Source organism: Typopeltis vanoorti, chromosome 1 (assembly GCF_054136105.1).
Source record: "Typopeltis vanoorti isolate ZY-2024b chromosome 1, IOZ_Tvanoo_1.0, whole genome shotgun sequence".
NCBI lineage: Eukaryota > Metazoa > Arthropoda > Arachnida > Uropygi > Thelyphonidae > Typopeltis > Typopeltis vanoorti.
In genome coordinates this window covers 7,910,039-7,928,230 of record NC_143549.1, presented here as the reverse complement: position 1 = coordinate 7,928,230, position 18,192 = coordinate 7,910,039, and the positions used below count along the sequence as shown (strand labels likewise).

The 18,192-nt window shown below is 36.5% G+C and overlaps 1 protein-coding gene across 3 annotated transcripts in view; it reads left to right on the top strand.

Annotated features, from left to right (window-relative positions):
- Positions 1-18,192, top strand: part of LOC150109764 (cyclic AMP-responsive element-binding protein 1-like) — a 341,490-nt gene that overhangs the window by 259,904 nt on the left and 63,394 nt on the right. For 2 of the 3 annotated variants that reach the window (XM_090408762.1, XM_090408686.1), the window contains one exon: positions 6,904-6,993. The exons of the other annotated variant lie outside the window; for it this stretch is intronic. In XM_090408762.1, the coding sequence (XP_090264888.1) occupies positions 6,904-6,993 (90 nt within the window). The remainder of the gene's footprint in view (positions 1-6,903; positions 6,994-18,192) is intronic. 3 annotated transcript variants of the gene reach the window in all.

Sequence of the window (18,192 nt, the reverse complement as noted above, 5' to 3'; positions counted from 1 at the left end):
AGGAATTTAGATATTGTATTTAAGTGAGATTCAGGTCACAACTGCCAACTGAATCTACTCACCGCTTACGTAAGATTAATTGTTTGTATCCCTTTGAATTTAGAATTGTTTCCCCTGAACAAGAGTCTCTTCTGTTATAGGATATTTTGCCTGCGCAGCATAAAAATTAATTATGCCAGTATCTGAAAAGGAAATAGTACTGAATTAATATTTAAGAGGCACAACAATAGATTAGATAGTGGGCTGATTAGAGATAGAATAAGGTAAAATATAAACCTTACTAACCGAACTCTTAGACAACTTCCAAATGTCACCCCTTGTTTTCACCCTACTCCCCCATGTGATGAAAAATTTCTTTTGTGTCAATCTTATAGAATCCCTTTAGTAACTTATAAGTTTCTATCACATCCCCTCTCCTCTGTTGTCAGCTCAAGTCTACAATCATACCTTCAATCTACCCTCATAGGGTACATTCCACAGACCTGTCACAAGCTTGGTCACTCATCTCTGAATCCTCTCCACCACTTCTTGGTTCCCTAGAAATGCAGGTGACCAAATTTGTGCATAGTGTTCAATGTGTGGACAAATCATAGCCTTATAAAGAGGGATAATAGCCTCTCTATCTTTACTTGTCAATGTTCTCAACATTCAAGTAATCCTACGAGCTGTTTTGCTAATTCTTGCAATATGTTCTCTGAATTTCAAATTTCTATCCACCATCACCCCCAAATCCCTAGCCTTATCACTTTCCTTTTTATCTGGTACCATCAATATGATGTGAAGTATGTAATCTTTTCATCCCAAAGTCCATTACCTTGAACTGGAAGAATAAATCTCCCATCACTCTTCCAGTCATGCTATGGAGGCAATAATAATAAAATTAGTTGTAGACATTGGAAAGAGTTGAGTAAGTTCAGTATTGGTATTTCTGGTTTTAATGATGGTAGTTGTAGTGCTGCTACAAAAATGAGTTTGTGTTTTTCACAGAGAGAGAGAGAGAGAGATGAACAGTGTGCAATTGTGGGTGAGAAAAACAAGTTTGTTGTGACAATGGACTTAACATTAGGTAGCGTAACTGGAGATTTAGATGTTCTGACAGATGGTATTGATTGCATCAGTGAATGTTAAGTGAGGATAGAATGTTTGGAGTGAGAGAGAGAGGATGACAGAACCATGCAATGAGAGAGGAAAGGTGAGAGAACAAGGAGAGAGAGTATTGGAGGAAACAGTGAGAGATGCAAGAGAATGAGTAAGTGTATCTCTTATGAATGTTATATATGGAGATTCAATGATTAATGGTGTGTAGAGTAGAAAGTTATGGGAGTGCTGCCTGGAGAAACAACAGTGTGACTATGGCACTGAAGTGTGGCAGGAATGCAATGAGATGATAGTGGTATCTGGTATGAATGATGACCTGAGAGGCAGCGTAAATCATGTGATGAGAGATGTGAGATTAATATTAGGAATTGTGCAGTAGAAAAGGGTGAGAGGAAAGATATATTGCTGAGATATGATAATTCAAAATTGAGAATAGCAATTATAATCAATGGCATGATAGCAAGAATGTGTGGACAAAGATCTGGTATATATATATATATGGAAATATGCAAGCATCTTGTTGTTCTATGAGCAGAATTAGAATTAAGGCAGTGAAACTAGAGTTATCAAGGAGTGTATTGACAGATCTCTTATAGGGATAGTCATTTGGGAGATTGGTGAAGAAAATATATATATCATGGAGTCAGATGGACTCTGGAGAGGGGGTAGATATTGGAATAATGATAATGCACTGTTCCTTCTCTATAAAAATATCAAGCGTATCAAGAATAAAGGAAATAAATTGATTGTGTTAATGGTCTCAACCTGTCTAGAGATTATTGGAATCAGTGAATCTGATTGATAGAAGATGGTGTCCTAACAGAAATAGAAGTTGAAGGATAATAGCATTTGACAAAATAGAACGAGTGAAGGGCTGGTTGAGTATTACTCATGAAAATGGATAATTTGGAATGGTGCTAATGGATGCCCTTGTCACATGTCTTTCCCCAGGCACGCTGTTCTTCACTATTTGTTGTGGGTTTGCACATGCTGACCAGTGCAATATAGATTTACACTAAAACTGTGGTGATTCCTCATATTAATAGGCTATTCTAAAAGATTAGAATACTACACGAATAGAATGTTAATGCTCTATTTAACTCCCCAGGAATCCACTTTTCTTACCCTCCCTCCCCCAACCTTGGGATGGAATCCAGTTCACTTGTAACTTGCTGTATATAGATCAAACAGGATGCACGATTCTAATCTGTTGGAAAAAACATAGGTGGCATATGAAGTTTAATAATTGTGAAAAGTTGGGCCCTTCTGATCAAGACTTAGACACTTTATACCATATTGATTGTAAAGGCACATATTTCATGCCAAACTTGGTTTGAGTGCAAATTACAGAGGCGAGAGGCTTGTGAAATTTTAACAACCATGATGGACTAAAGATCTTAAGAACTGCTGTTGGCTCACAGTCAACCCACATAACCTCTGTTTCAAGTTCTCTAGCAATTCTTTACCTCGGGAGTCTAGGCAATAATTTCAGACATTGATTTGGCCACAGCTAATGTTTTTTTTTTAATTTAATTAACTGATAGCAATCCCTAGCCATATAAATAATAGGACTCTAACTTTGATGTACCTTTTTTATTTTTTCCAGAGGTCAGGCCAGTAATATTATCAGTTAACCAAAGTAGAGATACTTTGGTGTACTGTCTGTACACTCATGTATATGTGTGGGTGGGTGGGTGTGTGCTTCAGATGATGACATTAATATGAAGGTTGAACATCAGTTAACAACTTGGTTAACTCCCCCGGGATGGATTTGTTGGATGGTCTTGTGTCAGTAATAATTTACCATAATGAATAATTGTAACCGAGATGTCATCCTTGTCTCCCATTTGGTGAGAGTGATCATGTCTTGATTTGAGAGATACATGCTCAGGGCTCAACAAATTATGCAAATGCTACTCTCTATGCAGAAAATTTGCTCATTCAAAGATTCCCCCACTCCATCTTTTAATATTATTAAAAGTTGAATTATTAATAGTGCTGTACCATGGTTGAATAAGTAAGTTATTTTTTTTAATTAAATTAAAAAATATTTAATTTTGTCTAGTCTGCAGCTAGTTGCCAGCTAGCAAAATCTGTTTGCCACAGGTGAATATATTTGTCAAGCCTTGGACATGCTAAAATATCAAGGAGAGAGGAATTATAAGCCATAGTTCTATAATGATATTAGAAATCAACTTCAGAAGCCCTATGGATGGAAGTGCATGGGATTAGATAGTGCATAGAATCTAATTAAGAAATTTTTATCAAGGGCAAATTGCATACCTGAAATGAAAATAAACACAATTTGGTATGTAGTGGATGACCGGTAAAATAAATAGGGCCTGCAGATTAAAAAAAAAAAAAAGAGGTGAAGGAAAAGTATAAAGAGAGAGGTGGAGAGCAACTACATGAGGAATATAAGCCTAAAGCAAAGAATGACTAGTATAATAAGGAAGACAAAAATGGTAAACAAGAATATACTGGCACTATAATTCAACGAAATCCTAAGGATTTCTTTTATTATGCGGTCAGTATATGAAGAGAAATGATTGTAGACAAATGATCCTGTTTTATGGATCATTTGTCCACAAAATGCAGGTAACATAATGGAGTTGTTTAATGATTGTTATACCTGTTATTGGAGTATTTCATCCTAGAAAACAAATAGTGTTTATTTTCATGATGCACATGGATTGATAGGACAATAAAGATAAGGGACTGAATGGAGGCATCAAACTGCAGACTAGCTTGTATTTTTTCCATAATTGTTAATATTTTGGAGAAATTAGTGAGAGATCATACACAAAACAGACAGGTTAAGGGAATATTATTTATGATATGAGGATCAGCTTGGATTTGTTGGGATGCTCTTATGTCAGTAGTGGTCTGTGTTTGTCTTTGACCTTTTATAAAAAATAACAAGAGAATTTGATCAGGGAAAAGGCATACACTGTCCCTTTTTTTTTTTTTTTTTTTTTTATGTTCAAAGTTATTTACGGTACCATATGAGATGATATTTAAGCTATAACATATGGGTTTACATATCCTATTAATAAATTGGATTAAAAAATGGCTATCTCAGAGAGTTGTGTATAGAAAGTGGTGGGGGGGGGGCGATATTGAGGAAAGAGGAAGTCACGAGCAAGGATTCAGGGCTTAGTATTAGAACTGTTACATCAAATACTAGATTGTTCACAGATATATTCAGTTGTTTGCTGATGATCTTTTGCTTGGAATAGTTATTAGCTAAAGTGCCAGTGTTTCTGAAGGATTTAAAATAAGCTGGAAAATTATTGGAGATGTCAAGCTGCAACTAAATGTCAGGCCTTGAAATTTGGAATCTACTGATAGCACACACACTGTTGGTGGAACTACCAGAAGAAGGGAAGGAGGCAAAGGATCTTGGTGATAATTGATAGAAATTTGAAGTATAGGAGGCATTTGCAAAGATGGTGAAGGTAACCCAGAAGATTACTGCAATATACTAAGAAGAACCTTGTCCAGCACAGATAAAGGAGTTGTGATTCCATTCTATGAAGCCCTGATTGAACCTCATCTGGGTTATTGTGTTCATATTTGCTTACTGAGAAGTGAAGTAGATGAAGTGGTCTTGGAAAAGGATACAGAGACGGGTAACATAAAATGATATTAGGACTATACAATGTTAGTTATGAGAATAGACTGCATATTGCAGAGTTTGGTGGATAGAAGATGAAGGCATGAAATGATTGAAACATTTAAACAGTTGAGAGATATTTACAGGATTTAAGCTGAGGAGATTTTTCATATAGTAGAATAAGGAGAAGTAACGAGAACAAAAGACTAAGCCCTGGAAGAAAAAGGAAGTACTGAGTAAAAAGGCAAGAAGTAGTTTTTGCATGGAGTTGGTCAAACCATGGAATGCATTACATAATTAAGTGATGAAAGTGCAGTCATTGAATTGGTTTAAGAAATTGTATGATAGACTTTGTTATCTAAGCTTCGCTTTCCACAATGAATCTTGTGACTTCATGGAGGTCCCAAATCATCATCATCATCATTATAATAATAATAATGTCATTTGGTGTGAAACTTTTATTTTTGTTACTAAGTATTAGTTACAATTTAATTTAAACAAATTTTATGATTTGCCATACTCTCTACTAGAATAATACAGTGAGGACATCTGACAGCATGATCTCCATCAGTAGTGACCTTTGGTAATCTTGTTCTCCAGATTGTGAAATCAAATGTTTGTTGTTGTGCTCCATCCTTCTTGCTGCAAAAGATTTTTTTTTTGGACTGATGATATTGGTTGGTTCCATTAAACACAGAATTCTGTAAACTTCTGATACCAAGTATTCTGATATTCTGTAAACTTCTGATCCTACACCAAACTACGTTTTATGAATATCTTATGAATATGTACATCTGCAGGTGCGGTTTTAAATTTTTAAGATAGTTTGAATTCTCAAGTATGGTATGCTAAAGAAGAAAAGTGTCATGTTACTGCAAGTTGCAAAATATCTGCTGGCCTGGTTAGCTGTGTGGTTAATAAATCATCTCACTATTCAGCAGGCTGCAAGTTCAAATGCCATTGTAGTCATGGATGTTTAGTCATTGTCTTTAGGTGGGAGATGAATTTCATCACATGTGTGAGACTCCTTATTGAAGGCCCAAAGTGGCTTGAAAAAAGTTTCATGTTTGGTCTCGTTAGCAGGTCTTCTAGATTAAGTAAAAGATAAATAAAGGCATTAGATCTAAAATTAATAAAAGTAGGGGAAAAAAATCCTCAGCCCATCCACAGCACTAATATACTTTATGTTTAACCTTTCGTGGATGGAAGTCACATAAAATAATTTTTTTTTTTTTAGAACAGCCTATAGTTTCATCTTGGTGTTCCATTTCAGATACAGAAGATAATATTTTTTAATATAAAAAATACTAATAGAAATACAGCTTTTCTGATGAGAACAGACTGAATGGGTAACACAGACTGTGTTACCCATTCACAGATGATTTAGAAGTTTACATATGCAGTGAATTCTGTTTATGGGACTGTTACCCAGTAGTTTCTCATTACTCTTGATGAAGCTAGTTGCAGTGGTGTTACAGAATCAATAAATTCTTAGTGTAACTGTGGGTTTGAATAATAATAAGTTATTTTTTTTTACTTCTAGTGTAGTTCTTTTCAATTGGAATTACTTATTTTAACAGCATCAATATGTGCAAATTGCAAAAGCCTAAGAAACAAAGCATTAATGAATTTTTCTAGTAGTTGTACATTATAATTTCATAGTTATCACATAGAAGATTCAGGGTGTATTTGAAGTTTTTAACATCTGGAAAAGTTTTGAAGAAATGAAGCTTTCTTTGTGGGTAATAAAGACAATTGCTGTGTATTATTATATAAAGGCATAAAGTGTTGTTTTTATGGTTTATTACTGTTATTTGTGATTTTCTGTAGTTTGTACTTAATATTTGATAGTAATGTTTTTGTATAATATTTTTTTAAGAAACTTCATCTTAGGTATACACACACACACACACACACACACACACACACACACACACACACACACACACACACACACACACACACACACACACACACACACACACACACACACACAGTGTGTGACAAAGGAAACGTTTCTTTATTCTCATTTTTATACTATATAACCAACCTTAATTGTGAATCTTATAATGGAAAAGCAGTTAAATTCAGTAACATCTACTATAAGTTTTAAGTGGTTATTTTAGTAATTTTGAGTGGTTATTTAATGGTTGTTTATTCTTAATAGAATTTTCATTCATGTCCCATAGCTTACTAAGAATGTGATTCTCTTAAATAAAGTACCAAGCCAAGGATCAGTGATTCACAGTACCGAAGGAGAGAGTGTCCATCCTGTGCAGGTTAGATCTTTCTTCAAGCGTTCTGCGCTTTCAGAAATGTCACTAGTTTGTTAATCAGGAGATTTTAGGATCCAGTAGAAAATGATCTGGCTTGACAACTACTGTTTTGATAATGACATACTAACAATATGAATATGTATATACACAGTCCAGTTAAAATATGACTATCCCCATTATTTAACATTCAACCATTCCATCCTGCTTGATGGTACTCATATCATGGTGAAAGCCACAGTACATGATGCTGGAGGTGTGTGACATTTAAAGTTGTTGATCAACATGGACAAGAAATGTGTTCTAAAGGACTTCAAAAAAAAAAAAAGCTGAAGGGTGGCTGTATCTAGGAAACTGCCAATATTCTAGACTGTTTGTTGAGTGCAATAGTTAAGATGTTCCATAGTAGAAATAAACTGGGATGAATCAGTTGCCTAACTAATGGTGGGTTCCCCACACCTCATTGATGCATTTAGTGAATGCAGGTTGTCCTGCTTTGCAAGCCCATGAAAAAAAAAAAAAAACTGTGCAGTGGCTGATGATGGAATGAATTTAGTCAGGGAGCAAATGGTAGTTTCCTAGACTACAATTCAACATATCCTCTTCCTCTGTATGGGCTTCCAGTAGGTGCCTAGTCAAGATACTTAAGCCTAATCATTGACCAGTTTACATTGGACAATTGAAGACTAGAAAAATGTTACCTTTTTTGGATTGATATAATTTTCAACTATGCCTTGAGGATGGAGAGTTAGGCAAAAACTTGTGCAGAAAATCACCTTGATATCATGTTCCAGCAGAGACAGGCAGAAGGCAGCAACATTATAGTATGCAGGATATTTTCCTGGAAATTTCTTACTTAGAGCTCTGATAACTCTAGATCATACTATGATAAAGTACTTATCCATTGTAGCATTCATCATAGTATGATCTACAGTCATTTGGGATCTAAGAGATTTCCATACCTTTCATGATGACTATTTTCCAAATGGTACAGTTATGTTCCAGTAACAAGATAATGTATCATGTCATGTCATATCACGTTGCTGGTATTGTTATTGTTCAAGTTTGGTTTGCCAAACACGATACTGACTTATAGGAATGTAGGAATGGCTGTAGCCACCAAAATTGCTGGATTTGAATCCTATAGAATGTCTCCAGGATTATATGAATTGAGAGATCTGATGTTTGAATTCTCCACTCCTAAACACTTACAGATCTGTGGGGGGAGTGATCATGATGATGTGGTACAGCATATCCTTCAGCCTACGACTTTCGAATGCCTTATAGAGTCAACACTATGCTGTGTAGTGGGAGTTCTGACCACCATCGTATAAACTTTTAGGATGGTGGTCATAATATTTTCACTGGACAGTGTTATATATTTATTTAGGTAAACTAAATTCATTCTGTATATTTGTCTGACTCAAAGTAGCTTTCATTAGCTTGGTGTTTACAGAAACTTAAAAAAAAAGGCTATAATGGTATGAAGTATTTTGATACAACAAATATTCATTATCAGCCTAGAAACTGTGATGTTCTTAGTCAGTAAGTTGATATAGCTTTATCGATGTAGAGGCTAAATTCGCAATGTGAGATATTGAAGAAAATAATGTAGTATTATTGGCATGTAATTTTGCAGCAGCTGAGATTCCTGTAAAAATTTTTATGCTAGATGGTCTGCTGTTTACTGAAATTTTCTTCCCAACAGCCTTAAAAACTTTGATCATATTTAATTTTTGTCATTTCTTTAAATCATTATGGGCTCAGAATTTTGCCTCTTTTTTTTTTTTTTTTTCAAAACTAGTCTTTTTATAAGAGCATCAGCTTGTCTGCTTTTTAATTAAGCCTTTAATAAAAATCTAGGTAAGAATGTTTGTTTCTGATTATTCACTTTGAATAATTTTTTGCTTCTGTTTCCTGATGAATTACCTATTGCAATGTCTGTGCGGTTAGCCTAGTGGCTGTGCGCTTCGCAACCATATGACTGGGGAAGGAGTGTCCCAGGTTCAATTCCCGTCGAAGACGTGAGAAATTTGAGGATCTTCCTCAGCGATAGCCAAGTTAGTCGGTCTTCGGCGTGGGCAGTAGGGTTTTTTCTGCCAGTTTATCTGGTGTTTTTCATCCCACAAGCAGGCAAACCGGCCACGTGAACACACACGGATCTACAGCCATAAATACTTAATCCCTCATGAGGGGGCTCAACTCACCCCAATAGGGATGGGGGGAAAAAGGGAGGAAAAACTCAATACGAATAAATAAATAAAACCTATTGCAATCTTAAAATCTCTTCAGTAATTCTAATTGCATTTTTCTACATGGTAGCCAGGTAATAATAATAATAACAATAATATACCAAATGTTATGTGGATGTTTCTTTAGATTGTCTGCATAAAATAAACAGGTAACTGGAAGAACCACATGATTTACTGGTCCTGCATTTTATAGATGGCAGCACAGTCAAGCTCATTAGAAACAATATAAAAAAGATCATTCTGTGGATGAACTCAAGCCACCTCTTTAAAGTATATCATAAGATATGAACAGTATCTGTGAAGCTTGCCATAATAGTTTGATAAGTGACTTCATATCAAATGTTAACATTACAAACCTTATTAGAAGCAAATTACTCTGTGTATTTTTCATAACTTTTTACAAAATCATCTATTTCCTGAAATATCATACATGAATGTTTCAGTTCCATATGTGCATTGCCAAGGAAGAAGTTGCATCTTTGCCTTATTATTATTATTATTTCGTGAGACTTCCAAGGAGTCCAAAGACTCATTGAGGAAGGGCACATAGTCTACAACTCTCTGTCTCCACCACTTAATTCACCAACTACACTAGACTGCCACTATCATCATCTACACCAATATTATCTACTGCTCACCACCACCACTAATATTTTTTTGTCTGTAAATTACGTGTGTTCTGAAGGCTGATTTTCAGTATGTAGGATGAAAAACCCAAGTTTCCGGGAGAAACAAAAGCCTACTACCTCCGTATGAGATCGGCTCACTCACTTTCAATTGAAAAAAACTTCATATTCCTCTCTCATCACGATGAGAATCGAACTTAGGCTTTTTCCATTCAAAGGGTGCCATGTACCATTGTTCTTGCAATTGCTCTACACTACTATTTTATTAAGAACATTACCTCATTTAAGGTCCTATTCTTATTATTTATTATTATTATTTTTTTTTTGTATCCTTTAAAAATGTTTCTTCCTTTGCTATTGGAAAAGTAAAGAGAAGGATATTAAGTATGATATTACTATACAGAAAATCTGTTTTTTTTTTAAAGAAAATAAAGACAGATAAAACAAAGTCATATGTTAAAAATGTTACTATAATTGAAGCAGAAAGAGAGAGGAAGAGAACAAGAAGAAGAGTGAGACCTGTGCTGCCAAAAACTTTGGCACTATATCATTTTTATTTTTGTAACATATTAGATAAATATTTTATTATCATTATTATTATTATTAACACCAGTCCTCCATGGAGTCAAGACACTCATCACAGGAGACAAACACTGTTATATACAAAACTCATCGAACCATGCTTTGATGGGCTTTTATACAATAGAACCAAAACCTCTTTATTTCTACAAGTTAAGTCCTTGACATCATTGCCATCATCTGATGTGATGTCTTCACAACTTGTACAATGTGACCTCTGAATTTCAGATTCCTATCCACAATCACTTCAAGGTCTCTTATCACTTCAACCTCTCCAAAAATTCCTTGCCACGTGTATACGTTGCATCCCATTGTGTGTTACCAAATTTCAGAAACTTACTACTTTGCAACATTGAATTGACAGTTCCATACTGCTGCCCACTCATAAAATCTATTGAAGACCTCCTATAAAGTCACAGCATCTTCTTGATTCCTTATCGCTCTCCGTAGTTTTGCATCATCTGCAAACAGTTGTTGTTGTTGTTGTTGTCGAGTCCATTGAAGCGCTTCTAGATATGACCATGGATCTGTAGAACTGCTTTGGCAATCTGTTGAACTTTGATGGAGTAGAGCTTTTCTCTAGGGTTATTGTCAATTTTCTGTAGAGCAGCAGCAATTGCTGGACAAGAATAAATATGGACAGGTGTGTTAGTTCAACTCCTGGACAGCTTTTGCATGTTTCATAGCTCCTGTCTGGATGAATTTTCATGCCTTTAAAATGTTCCATCTTTAGTCTGGTGATGATTGTGGTTATTTCTCTATTTTTATTAATTTCACTGATTTTATTCTTCTTCTTGATAGTTTGTTTTACCAATCTTGTTTTGGCGACAGAGTTAGCATCAGATAGTGATATTGGGTATAATTTTTGAGGTAAGTATTTTACTTCTTTGGCTAGTCTGTCTGCTCTTTCATTGCCTTCAATATTTACATGGGCTGGTATATACATTGCAGTGTGCAGTTCTTATTTTTCAAATTTAAAGTTGTCAGTAGTTCATGAATTTCCTGTGTGAGTTTTGTATTTCCATTTTTTTAATGCCCTAAGTGCAGATTTTGAGTTGCTTATAACTGTAGATGGTTATTCCTTCGGTAATGTTTCAGATACTGAGTACTCTGGTTGTCAGTAAAGCTGTGGGACTGGATGGTATTTCACCACGAGTTTGGAGAGAATGTGCTAGGGAATTGACAGTGCCTTTAACATGGCTTTTCAATGAAAGTCTGGTTTTGGCAAAGGTGCCCAGGGAATGGAAGGAAGGTAAGATAGTGCCATTGCATAAGGGTGGTAACAGACTGGAAGTGTCTAATTATAGGCCAGTCTGTGTGTCATCAGTAGTTGTTAAGATCTTGGAGAAAGTAGTGAGGGACAGTATACAGCACCAGGCAGATGAGGGTAATGTTATCTGTGACAGTCAACATGGATTTGTGAAAGGGCGCTCTTGTTTTAGCAATATGCTCGCCTTTATAATAAAGTTACAAGAACATTAGATGAGGGAAAGGCATATACTGCAATTTTCTTAGACTTGGCAAAGGCATTTGACAGGGTGCCACATGATAAGCTGATATTTCAGTTGCAGCACATGGGTCTGGATGTCAGATTGGTCAACTGGATTCAGGATTGGCTGTCTGATAGGTATCAAAGAGTTGTGTATGGTGGAACAGTTTCCAGGAGGCAGAGGGTTACAAGTGGGGTCTCACAGGGCTCAGTACTAGGACCTATATTGTTTAACCTTTATATCAATGACATAGCCAGTGGATTGCAGGGGGATATTCAGTTGTTTGCAGATGATGCGAAGCTGGGAAAAATTATTAGTAATAGTGCAGATGTGGTAGCCCTGCAAGAGGATTTAAATAAGCTAGATATATGGGCAAATGAATGGGGGGTGTCAGTTTAATGCAGCAAAATGTAAGGTCTTGAGGTTTGTGAAACATCGATGGGATGCTGCATACTCTATGGGAGGAATTATACTGGAGGAAGTAGGGGAGACAAGAGATCTGGGGTTGATGATTGATAGAAACCTGAAGTTTAGGGGACATATTGCAAAGGTGGTGAAGGTAACACAGAGGATTGCTGCTATTATGAGAAGGACACTGACCTGCAGAGATAAGAGGGTTATCATTCCGTTGTATAAGTCTCTGATCAGACCACACTTGGACTATTGTTCTCAGATTTGGTCCCCAGGATTTGAAGGGGATAAATTAACTGTGGAAAGGATACAAAGACGGATGACAAAGATGGTTTCAGGACTGTACAAGGATAGTTATGAGGATCGGCTGAGAGAATGTGGACTGCAGAGTTTGGTGGATAGAAGAAGGAGAGGTGATATGATTGAGACTTTTAAACTGTTGAGAGGTGGCTGCAGGGTTGACACTGGGGAGTTCTTTCGCTTGGTTGAACAGCAGGAAGGAGTGATGACAAGAGGCCATCCCTGAAAGTTACGAAAGGAAACTGTGAGCAAGAGGGTAAGGAGTGGTTTCTTTGTGTGGAGGGTGGTTGAGCCGTGGAATGCATTGCCTGATGGAGTGGTGGGAGCGAGAACGGTCAGTGAGTTTAAAGAGTGGTATGATAGACTTTGTGTTTCTCAGGGGGGGGGGACCTCCCCTCGATGAGTCTTGACAGACTTTATGTCTTAGGAAGGACCTCCCTCGATGAGTCTTTTGACTCCATGGAGACCTGAATAATAATAATAATAATGTTTATTACCGGATTGGAGAGATAGAACTTGAGAGCTGTTTGTCTGGCTGTTAATTTACAAGTTTGAAGCTATTTTGCCAGCTGTAGTTTTGATTTGCATTTCCTCGCCTCCAGGTAGAGTTAGAAAAACCCCTGAACCTCCTTGGTTGAGTGCTTCATCAGATGATCCATCAATGTAGCAATGACATAGTTTAGATTATTTAAGTGATATGTAGTGTCAAGTCCTTTTCTTTTATTTTCTTGCTGTGAATCCTTTTTTGAACAAGGTTCGAGTAGATTTAAGTTTATCATTGTATTTTTTGATAAAATAGGGTAAATGAATGGCTCTTTGATTATTTTAATGGATAGGTGCTCTAAGTCAATCTGTTTTCTAATTTCATGATCATATTGTAATGTAGATGATCTCTTTAGTCTAGATTTTCTTGTCCAGGCATCAAAAGTCCTGAGTGAGATGTGATCCTGTTGGTGGCTCCTGATTCTGTTAGTGAATTTAACTGTGGAGAGTTTTCTTCTGTCTTCTAGTATGTGAAGCCCACACTCTTATTGAGCTTTTAAATTATTTGTGGATGAGACTGCACCTATGATGATTTTTTCTGCTCTTGATTGTACTCTGTCAAGTTTTTCTTTTGAGCTAGTAGAAGCTGAAGCCCAGATTGATGAGCCATATCCCATAGTGGGTTGTATGAGTGCCTTATATGTAGTTTTGAGTGTCTTCGTTTTTGCACCCCACTTTGTTCTACAAAGCCTTTTGATGATATTAAGCTTTTCAAGAGCTTTATTAGATATATTTGTAATATGAGTTGTAAATCTAAGTTCACTATCTAGGGTTAGGCCTAAGTATTTTGGAGACTGTTTTATTCTATTTTGGTATTATATATTTTGATTTGAGGGTTATAATTGTGTCTATTTTTTCTATCAGAGGAGAAGATGCTCAGTTTTGTTTTTTCTGGGTTTATCTGTAGTTTATTATTATGACCCCCAAGACCTCATGGAGTCAAAGACTCATCTGGGAGGTACCTTTATCTCTCTCTCTCTCTCTCTCTCTCTCACACACACACACACACAGCTCATCATACCGTGCCTTAAACGCTGTAGATGGTTATTCCTTTGGTAATGTTTATTACCGGATTTGAGAGATAGAACTTGAGAGCTGTTTGTCTGGCTGTTAATTCACAAGTGAAATTTGAAGCTATTTTACCAGCTGTGGTTTTGATTTTCATTTCCTCGCCTTCAGGTAGAGTTAGAAAAAATCCTGAATCCCGTAGTTTAAGTTCCTTTTTCTAAGCCTTTTATTGAATTATTTAGGACTTTTTCAGATTGTTGAGGATTACTGCTTGTGTGCCAGATTGCTATATCATCTGTGTAGCATGCTATTTTTGTGTCATTTATTATGTGAGGATGGATATTGTTCATATAGATGAGAAATAGGAGTGGGCTTAAAGCAGAACCTTGTGGGACTCCAAGTTCAATGCATGTTGGAATAAATTACATTAACTTTTACTTTCATTTTTCTTCCTTTCATGAAATCTAAAATCCAAATTAATGCATTTCCCCCTTATTCCAGTATCGTATGCAATTTTTATTAACTTTTGTCTCCAGATGTGATCGTAGGCAGCTGTGGGATCCAAGAATATTGCTGTTGTCTTCTTTGGAGTTTTTCCTTGAAAGACATCTATGACTGAAGATAAAATAATTGATCTTCTGTACTGTGTTGAGACCTGTATGCAGTTTGATAGAAGTTGATCTTGTTATTTTCTAAGAGCCAATTCATAAGTCTGGTACGTATTATTCTTTTGTTTAATTTACAGAGAGAACTAGTCAAAGCTGTTGGTCTGTAGCTTTTACAGTCACTAGTTTTTGTTAGGTTTTAGTAAGAGTATAATGACTGATGTTTTCCAGATTTTTGGTAGTTTACCTGCATTCCAGGAGGTGTTAAATATCTTCAGAAGCCAGTTTTTAGCTATTTTTCCCATGTTTTTAATCATATGTCCAAAGATAAGATCAATTCTGGGTGATTTGTTGGGGTCAATTTGACTAATTGCTGTTTCTTATTCTGTCATTGTGAGGTTCTGAGTAAAAATGTCTTCAAAAGGATAGGTTCTGGATTGTATTAGCAGCTGTTGTGATATTGTGATCTTTCCAAAATGGAACCCAATTCTTTTCCCTGAGTCCTCTGGGAATTGAATTTTTTGCAGCTTTCTGTATGTTGTTAGTTAGTTCTAGTAGTTGCTGATCAAGTTCTTTACTAGTGTGTGTGCCAGGACAATATGTTTCTGATAGTTGTGTGTATTTAGGTCAATTTGCTTTTCTGAAGTTCCGAGATCTCTTTGTCTGTTGTTTTTGGTCTAGCTGCAAATGAATGGTTGTGATAATAGGTCTATGATTACTGATGGCATTCTTTAGTATTTTCCACTGGCTAAGACTCACGGTTTCATAATCTACTGCTGTGATGTCTAATGTTGATTCTGTTCCTCTTGTTTTTGACAGATATGTATTTTGCTTGTTGTTTATGATCTCAAGATTTAGATAATCAATTATATCTTCTATTTGTGCTCCTTTCCGATCTAGTTGGGCATTTTCTGTTTATGGTAGCATGAATTTAAATAATTCGTGGAGCCCCAAGTTGAGCTTTTGGCATTTAGATCTCCTAAAAAGATTTTTGTATCTGACTTAGTTATTGAAGTAGTTCTGTATTTATATCAGTGTTGTCTGGGTGATATATATTGATTAATGTAATAGTGCGTTTTGGTAATGTTTATTACCAAAACGCACTATTACATTAGAAATATCTTGCCTGTTTGAGCCTCTGTGTTACTATTTATACTGCTGTTTGTAGTTGATGCAGTTTCTTTATATTTGATGTGTTTGGTCCATAGAAGTATAGCTAGACCTCTGCCAGAATGATCCAGTCTGTCTCCTTAATGTTGAATAACCTTTGATTTGAAGCTTCAGATTTTGATTTATTTTCATTTCTTGTAAGCATGCAGTGTGGATGTTATTTTTGTATAGAATGTTCTTAAGTTCTTCCATCTTTTTTTGAGTGTCGTTGATGTTTAGCTGAAGTATGTCGAGAGTCTTCGTAGCATATTTCTCATCGAGATCCCAGACAACAGTTCTCAACATGTTAGCTACCCTGGATGCAATAGTAAGTTTGTGACTAGAACAGATGCTCTTCATGGAATTGAGTTGGCCAGAGCCCCATTAGCCAGCAGTTTTCAGGGTTCTCTGCAGGGTTTAATGTAACAATCCAAGTGGGGGAAAAAAAAAAAAAGGTGGTAGCAGGATTAGACAAAAGAAAACTTTGATAAGATACTAGAAAGTTTGCTGGGTTTGATGTAACCATCCAACTCTTAAAAATAAAAAACAAAAAATAATTTTTTAAATTCATGATACCATACGCTTTTTTCCCCGTTTTTCTACGTTTTTGAGTGCTAAATTGTTTCTCTGAATACGAGTGTACTTCAGTGGTTGTTTTTTGGAAGTTAGTTGCTGTCACGATATAATATATGTTGGTACCGTCGGAATCGAACGCGTAACAGTGGAAGACAAAACGAAGCTAAGTTACTGTATTTAGTTATATTTCATTTTATTTAATTATATTTAATACTTAAATGTTCTGATGTTTGTACTTTTTTTTCCTCTTATTTATTAATTGAATAATTATTAAAGATTACGCTACTCGGCAGTAAGGAATGATGGTGGATTCAGCAGCAGTCGCAAGTGGCATAACGCCAAGTCCTCCGCCATTTAAGAACTCAATTATTAGCAATATCATAAGGGACTTTGTGGCATGCAGTACTTGCGGCATCATGTATGCGTCTCGGGAATTACATATGTGGCTTGTTAAAGAGAGTGGAGAGCATACGTGCGCAAAATGCAGGCAGTTGGAGGAAATAAGTACATTAGATATATCGATATCCGACTTTGTTGCTCCAGGAACGGGGAATGAATGTAGGAAGACAAGTAGTATGATAGGAGAGAATGAGAAAATAATAGTTGATAGTGTGGAAGGTGTGAGTGACTGTGGAAGTTTAGGAGATGGTTTTGTTTGGGAGAGTGAATTTAGATTAAGAGTGACTGACCTGCAGAGGGAGATAGATGAGTTCAAAGAGGAGGTGGAATGTCTTGTGAATGAGAGCAGAAGTATGAAAGATAAGATTAGGAGAATGGAAGAGATAAATGCAAGGCGAATCAGAGTAGGAGAGAGAGAGAGAGAGAGAGAATTTAGGGAGTATGAGTGAGAGGTATGGGGGTGCTAGAAGAGGAGAGAATGGAAACAGTAGAAGAGAGGGAATGAGAGAGAGGTATGGGAATGCTAGCAGACGAGAGGATGGAAACAGTAGGAGAGACGGAATGAGAGAGAGATATGGAAGTGCTAGAAGAGGAGAGAATGGAAACGGTAGGAGAGATGGAATGAGAGAGAGGTATGGGAATGCTAGAAGACGAGCGGATAGAAACAGTAGTAGGAGAGACAGAATGAGAGAGGGATATGGAAGTGCTAGAAGTGGAGAAAATGGAAACAGTAGGAGAGAGGGAATGAGAGAGATGTATGGGAGTGCTAGAAGAGGAGAGAATGGAAACAGTAGAAGAGAGAGGTATGGGAATGAAAGAAGAGGAGAGAATGGAAACAATAGGAGCAAGGGAATGGTAAGAGGTATAATGTATGGCGACTCAATGATCCGTGGTGTTCAAGATAGGATGCGTGAGGAGTGTTTGCCAGGAGGAACAATAGAAAGGGTGGCTATGGCAATTAAGAGAGGTGAAAGGGTGGATGAGATGATTGTGATGGTAGGAACGAATGACTTGAGTGGTAATGTAAGTCGGGCAGCAAGAGATATGAGATTTTTGCTTGAGACTGTACGGAAGAAGACAGAGAGAGGAAAAATAGTGTGCGTGTTGCCTAGGTATGATAATGATGAGCTGAGCAGAAGAGCGGTGATATTGAATGGCATAATAGCGAGAATGTGTGACAAGAGAGGACTGGTATATGTGGATGCTTGGAGTGCGTTTGAGGAAAGAGAGGAGTTGTATGCGAGAGACCGTTTACATTTGAATGAGG